The sequence below is a fragment of the Talpa occidentalis genome, unplaced genomic scaffold, assembly GCF_014898055.3.
Source record: "Talpa occidentalis isolate TD23 unplaced genomic scaffold, MPIMG_talOcc4v2.1, whole genome shotgun sequence".
NCBI lineage: Eukaryota > Metazoa > Chordata > Mammalia > Eulipotyphla > Talpidae > Talpa > Talpa occidentalis.
The window spans coordinates 3,945,166-3,952,396 of NW_026555331.1; the positions used below are offsets into that span (position 1 = coordinate 3,945,166).

The 7,231-nt window shown below is 65.9% G+C and overlaps 1 protein-coding gene across 1 annotated transcript; it reads left to right on the forward strand.

Moving 5' to 3' along the window:
• The first annotated feature begins 1,983 nt into the window (after positions 1–1,983).
• Positions 1,984–6,539, forward strand: GPR20 (G protein-coupled receptor 20). The gene has a single exon (XM_037510776.1). The coding sequence runs from the start codon at positions 1,984–1,986 to the stop codon at positions 3,037–3,039; it is 1,056 nt and encodes a 351-aa protein (XP_037366673.1). The 3' UTR covers positions 3,040–6,539.
• The last annotated feature ends 692 nt before the right edge of the window (positions 6,540–7,231 follow it).

Below are 7,231 nucleotides of genomic sequence, written 5' to 3' on the forward strand. Positions count from 1 at the left end.
TATCCAGGCTCAGGGTTGAGGGTGTCCAGGCTCATGGCTCAGGGTAACAAGGCTAGGGGCTCAGGGTGACCAGGCTTGGGATTCAGGGTGACCAGGCTCAGAGTGTTGCTGAAATCAGGAGTCAGATCTTGAGATCTGGGTTCAGGTCCTTGCAGATGCCCCTCTCTCCTCAGAGCCCCCCCAGAACCCCCAGAACCATGGGTGCCTCACTGGCCAGGTGCGGAGCGGCCCGGGAGCCTCTGAGAGGCAGGGCCTGATGTCCCAGGCTGCCTCCCAGAGGGTGTAGTGTTCACCCTGAGTCCCTGGCCGAGGCCGGTGCAGCCAGTGTAGGCAGATGGGGAGTCTGAGAGTGTGTGGCCTGGGCCCCAAACTCTGCCTGCACATGTCCCCCAGCTCAGTGTCCCTGAGGTCTTTCCTTCCATGATGTGAATCGACTTTTTCAGTAGAGGGACATTCAGGGTCATCACTCCTGGCAGGGGACCTCCTGCCCCCCCCCCCACGCAAAGGACAGTGCCCATGGTCGAAGGTGCCCAGTTCCCAGTCTCGCTGAGCCTCTCCATGCCCCCTCGTGCCCACAGAAGATCTCCCATGCCCCGAATGTCCCAGGCCCTGTCTCCACCGCTGAGCTCAGTGGCTGGGGCACCCAGCGGAAGGCAGCCAGCCTGGCCTGCAGAGCCAAGCTCCGTGTTGTGGGGTGCCCACCCGGGAGGGCACAGACATGCAGGAGGGTCCCAGAGGCGTGCACAGCCAGCCATCCTCGGGCAGGTGCTGACCTCTCCGGGCCCAGGATGGAGGCCCCACCCTCCCCGCTGGCCGCTCCAGGCGGGCAGGACCTGAGCTCCGCTAGGGCCTCTCTGCTCCCCCACCAGGCTGGGCACGGGTCACCCAACACCTGCAGGCAAGACGCAGGGTGGGCGCTGCCAGAGGGGGCCTGCTGCCCAAGCCAAGCAGCACACCCTCACGGCCACCCTCCTCCTCTGGCCACCAGCCGCAAGGACGGTCTCCCTTCCCCTGGAGGTGGGAGTGGGCGCACTGTGCCCACACCCCCGCCCCCCCGCCCCCCACCCCCCCATGTCCCACTCACCCGCGCCTCCTCCCTACTCCTTCAGAAAGCTTTCTCCTTTGTCCTGAAAAAGCAAAAAATGTCCTTATTTGGAGGTTCAGTCTGGGAGGGGGTGGGGGCCTGTTAACCCTTCATTTATAAATAAAGGGATAAATCTCGGTGAGTCAAGCAGCTGGGCAGGAACATAAACAGAGTGGGCGGCCCCAGCCCACCCCCCACCCCCACCCCCGCGCGGCCCCAAGGTTTATTTAACTCACACCCACCCAGCTGCTGCCGGGCGCCAGACTCGAGTGAGCACCCCGCGTGGGCCGCCAGGCAAGGGGCAGGAGGACACGGTGCCGGGGCTGGTTCTCCGCCCCTCTCTCCGGCCCCTGGGCAAGTTCCCTTAGGAGACCCTCTTCCAGGGCACAGACCTGGTGCCAGCCTCGGAGGTGGTGAGAACAGACGGTGACCTTGTGGGGCAGTGGGGAGGGGTGGGGGAGCAGCAGGTCCTCCCGCTGGACTCTGTCCCAGCAGAACCGCTTCCTCCCACCAGCCCTGCGCTGGCCCCTGTGCTGGGTTATCCTGCCGCGCTCGCGCCTGCCTGGAGGCCAGGTGTGAGGCACAGGCTGCCCAGCAGAGGAGGGAGGAACTGGGGTGGGCACCCAGGCCCGCACACTTGGGCCACGGATCCCCTGTCCTGCCACATCGGATGGCCGGGGTGTGCACCCCTGGGGCGCAGGCCCCCGCTCTGCCCCGCTCTCACTGGCCAGCGAGCACACACTGAGGGCAGCCATCTGGGGGCCCGGCAGAGGCACACAGGCAGGAACGGTGGGGTGCTCGGGCAGGCGAGCGGGGCAGATCCGGCCTCCGGGCTGGGGCTCGAGTCACCCTGGTAACCAGTCTCCTTCCTCCCAGGCCCGGGTGTGCTGCCCACCGACATGGCCTCCGCAGCACCCTCGGCGGCCCCGAACACCACGGTGGGGCCGACGGGAGGCAACACCAGCGCGCCGGAGCGGCCGCTGTTCCACCTGTTTGCGCTGCTGGACGAGGAGCTGCACGCCGCCTTCCCAGGCCTGTGGCTGGCGCTCATGGCCGTGCACGGGGCCATCTTCCTGGTGGGGCTGGTGCTCAACGGGCTGGCCCTGTACGTCTTCTGCCGCCGCACCCGGGCCAAGACGCCGTCGGTCACCTACACCATCAACCTGGCGGTGACCGACCTGCTGGTGGGCCTGTCGCTGCCCACGCGCTTCCTGGTCTTCCACGGGGCGCGCGGCTGCCTGCCCTGCGCCTTCCCCCACGTCTTTGGCTACTTCCTCAACATGCACTGCTCCATTCTCTTCCTCACCTGCATCTGCGTGGACCGCTACCTGGCCATCGTGCGGCCCGATGGCGCCCAGCGCTGGCGCCAGCCAGCCTGCGCGCGGGCCGTGTGCGCCTGCGTGTGGCTGGCGGCCGGCACCATCACGCTGTCCGTGCTGAGCGTGGCGGCCAGGGGCGGGCCCTGCTGCCGGGTCTTCGCGCTGACTGTGCTGGAGTTCCTGCTGCCGCTGCTGGTCATCAGCGTGTTCACAGGCCGCATCGTGTGCGCGCTGTCCCGGCCCGGCCTGCTGCGCCAGGGCCGCCAGCGCCGTGTGCGGGCCATGCAGCTGCTGCTCACCGTGCTGGTCATCTTCCTGGTGTGCTTCACGCCCTTCCACGCCCGCCAGGTGGCCGTGGCCCTGTGGCCTGCCCTGCCGCCCCGCACCAGCCTCGTGGTCTACCACGTGGCCGTGACCCTCAGCAGCCTCAACAGCTGCCTGGACCCCATCGTCTACTGCTTCGTGACCAGCGGCTTCCAGGCCACGGTCCGCGGCCTCTGCCGCTGGCGCAGGGCCGAGGGCGAGTCGGGCAGCGGTGACGTGGCCAGCACGCATAGGAGCTCGGGCCGCCGGCACGTCCTCAGCGCCAGCCCCGGCGCCCTCACGCAGGCCCTGGCGAGCGGGCTGGAGGCCTAGTGGCCGCACTCTGCGAGGGAGCCAGAGGTCCGGGCCAGGCCAGCCGGCTCCCCCAAGCAGTAGATCGGCCTCGCTGGACAACGGGTGGCGGCGCCTGCGCAGGAGAACCCAGGGCTGGAGTCGACATGTCTGCCCGCTCCAGGCCGGGCGTGGCAGCCTGAATGTCATCATTGGCCATCCCCTCGAAGGGTGGCCAGGAGCTGCTTCTTATGAGGACCATTCTGTCCCCAGGAGGGACAATTTCTTAGGCACTGGGAATTCCAAAGGGGGTTAAAAAGACAACCTAGAGAGGTCCCCCTTCCCCCACTTCCTTTCCCCACTGAAACAGAAGAACAAGAACAGAAAGGAAACGCCATGGACACCCCTCATGTGAGTGGCTGTGAGGGGTCCGTGTCTCTGTGGGCCCCCGAGCCCTGCATGAGCTGTACAGTAAGACAGCGAGACACCCGTGGGTGCTGTGCTGTGCCCAGGTGCCTTGGAATTGGGGTTGACCCCAAGCCTGCACCATCTACCAAGCTAGAGGGGTTCGGCCACACATGCACCACCCCACTGGGCCAGGACTGGGTCAGAATCAAAACCCAGCGCCTTCCCAGCGCCCCTGCAGCGGGAAGTTCTCTGAAGAAGCCACAGCTGTGCCAGGAGGCCGGTGATTAGGGGCCACCCTGTGGCTGCAAAGGTCCCGAGCAGACACTGCCCTGGGCCCGGCCCTGGCCCCTCCACATAGCCTTGGTCCTCCCCTGCACGGGAGGGAGCAGCTCTGTGCCTCGGGCCTCTGCTCTGATCACCTCCTCCAAGCTGGACTCTTGGATTGCCTCCTGTCGGGATCTGCGCTGCCTGGAGCCTCTCCGGACGGCTGTGTGGGGAGGAGGCCTGAGGCGCCTGGCCAAGCCGGCACCTCCCGGCCCTGTGCACTCCTTACTCTTGGCCCCAAGCACTGAAGCAGGTGAGGTGGAATTGGGACCCCAGGTCTGCCCTCTGTCTGCGGAGAAGTCCTACATGCTCGCTGGCTCCAGGCAGAGGGCCCTGGCCTCCAAGTTCAGGGCCCTAGAGAAGGGCCTAGTAGGGAGGCAGGAAGCCACTGATGCCCTATTCCATGTGGGGAGCCAGGCTCTGGAGGGAAAGACCTTACCAGGGCTAGGGTGTGAGGCTGGCGCCTGGACGAGGCCTGCACTGTCGCCACCACCACGCCAGCTCGTGGGGCCAGCGCCTCTGGCCTGGGACCTCTGTGGCAGCCCAGGTGGGAGATGTTGGCCCAGGACCCAGAGCCCATGGGAGACCAAAGCAGGAGGCAGCGGAGTTGCCGCCCCCGCCCGGGGCTGCTCCCTGTGTGGATGCCCAGTGGGCACCATGTCAGGGTCACTACATCCTTGACTCCAAGTCAGCGCCAGAGCCCCCGTCCATCGAGGAGTGGGCAGGCTGACCGGCCCGGGTGGAGTGGCCGAGGGGGAGGCAGGCTCTGGAGAGGAGGCGTGGGGAGGGGGTGCCCAATGGGGAGCCTTCAGGCCAGAGCTCCCCCAGGCCCCGCCGGTAGAAGTCAGACTCCTGAATCGGGGGACGGTGAGAGTCTTGTGTGCCCCAGTCCTGCCCCACCTGTAGCCTTTCCTGCCAGGTCAGCAGCCCCCTTCCAGACACCTGCACCCACACAAGTCACCCGGGGCCAGAGACCTGGCTCATTGGAGCTCAAGGCCCCAGTGATTACCATCAGGCCCCAGCCCCACCCAAGCCAGGCCTCTGTGTAAGCTGAGGCATGACACCTGCCCATCCTGCTGCGGGCGAGGACCACCTCTTTGCCATGGAAGGCAGAGGGCAGTGGGAAGCACAGATGCACGGGGGAACAGCCCACGCACAGGCGGACACTCTAAAGTTCAGTGCTGGCCCCATCTGCCAGTCACAGCCATTTTCACGGCCCCCCTTCTTTTACAGCATGAGGCCCCTCCTCTGCCACTATCTGTACCCTGCCAGCCCTTCTGCCAGCCCCCTTCCCTGCCATCCAAGCTCCATCTCTGGTTCTCAACTAATTCATACTAAAGAGTGAGTGGCTGGCACTAGCTGCAGCTGTGCTTGGGGGTTGCGATTTTTCTGGGCCCTTCCTCTAGGATGAGGGGTGTCAGGCAAGCCAGCGTGGGTGTGGGTGACTGATGGGGACCTGTTGGGTCCTGTGTCTGCAGCCGTCCACCACTGCCCAGGAGACCCTAGTCCCCAGGACAGGCATGTGTGGAGGCGCGAGCCATGGCAGGAAGGCACCTGAGCGCCCCCCTTGCCCCCATCTGTGGCCACATCATTTACTGGGTTCCTGGGGACTGCAAGGGCTTTAGGGGCAAAGAGTCCCCAGGGTGCAGGGGGAGCCTCACCACTCATACTCAACATTGGGGGAGGGGTGGCGGGCCTCTGAGCACCCCATACCTCCGAGAGCCAGATCTGACACCCCTTCTGTAGACCCTGGGCTAGCGGTTTCCCCTCTTTCCACCCCTCCCCTCGGCCTTGCATCTGGAGGCCCAGGCTGAGGGCTCAGGCCCCTGGGATCTTGCCTAGGACCCCGAGAAGCTTGCTTCCTCCTCCTGATGCTGCCTCCCGCCCTCTCTGGCCACCTCTCTCGGGGCCCAGGCCAGGAGCCTCTGCGAGCTAGAGCAGGGCTGTGGCGGTCCTCGGGGCCCTGGGGTGAGACCTCTGCACCCTGTCCCACGCCTCTCTTCCTGGAGCCTCGCAGGCGGAGTGACGTGCAAAAGCTTGTGTATTTACATCTGGTGTAAACAAGCTCCTTAACGAGAAGTCCTCGTCCTGAATTAAACCTCTTTATTCCCTTCGCACCCTCGACTCAGTGCCCGGGCCTAGGCCGGGGTCTCCATGGGGCGCTGAGCCTGAAGGGGGCCTGTGTGCCCCCACTTGCTGTCCTGTGGACAGGCCGGACCCCAGGGCACCAGAGGTGGTGTGTTTCGCCATCTCTGTTGGGCATGGGTTTAGGGACCCCCACCCAGCTCCAAAGGACAGGGGTTGGGGGTGAAGTAGTAGGTGTGGGGACATGGTGGGGGCACAGGTCAGCAGAATGATGGGTCTGCCTCATCCTGCCTGCCCAGGTAGAGTGTGGACATGGACAGGTCAGGCAGAATGCCCACAGCATCCTATCATATCACCAAAGGTATGATCTGGGGGAAGGAGGAGGAGATGATGGGTGGGCTGGTGACACCCACGGGAGATGGAGGGACTATGGCATGATTTAGGGTCTTACAAAATGCCTGCAGCATTGCCCCACCCTCTGTCCCCGCCTATAAGCCTGAGAAATCAGGTTGTCACCCCCATTTCATAGGCAGGGAGACCTGGGTTCCAGAATGTCTAGGAGGGTGTTCAAACCTGGACCTCCAGGCCCCCAGTTCCCGCCTGCACCAGCACGGCCACTTCCAGCCGGGCCCAGGGACTTGGGCAGGACAGGGCTGTCTGGCACCCTCTGCGGCCGGAGGCGTCTGGAGGTAAATATTAGGGCCTGTTTAGATTTAGGCTCCATTAAGCAGGAACTGTCGCTCCGGCGCCCGGCCGGCTTCCCGGGGGCCCGAGGCCTGCGCGGGGGCGGACGTCCTGTCGGAGATGGATGAGCCCCCACACCCGGCCGCCTGGGTTTTCACACCGCCCCACCCTCGCGCCTCCTCTGCCCCCCACCCAGCCCTTGACAGGGAGCTCAGGAGACGCAGACTCCGGGGATGGCCCACGGCTCACCCTCTCATACCGCCTGGGGCTGCCCTCTTCCCAGGGGTGGGGGGCGCGCAGCACCTGCTCCCCAGCAGAGCAGAAAGCAGGCGAGCGATGGGGCAGGGCCCGCCCACAGCCCCAGCCCCAGCAACAGAGCTTCCAGGGCTCCCCTCCCGCCCCAGGCCCACCCAACCCCACGGAACCTGGAAGCAGTGGGCAGGAGGCAGGCCCAGTCCCTGCTGTCCACTGGGCCCCAAGCCTCGGCTCTGCTGTCCGAGTGCAGGCCACTGCGGCCGGCAGACACCAGGCGCGGGCGGACAGCAGAGCCGCGGGCCCGACACTCCCGGGCACGCCCCAGCCCTCCCTGGGCCTCTGGGCCCTGCTGTCTAGTTCCCCAGCTTGGAACAAAAGGTCCCAGCCCTGCTGTTGGAGGTGCCCACCCCACTTGTCCAGGCCCTGACCATTCTACCTGCCCACCCCGGGGGGCCTGCTCACACCCCACGTCCCACCC

Bases quoted from the DNA above. Each gene is read 5' to 3' on its own strand.
- GPR20 (XM_037510776.1), top strand. From the start codon at position 1,984: ATGGCCTCCGCAGCACCCTCGGCGGCCCCGAACACCACGGTGGGGCCG.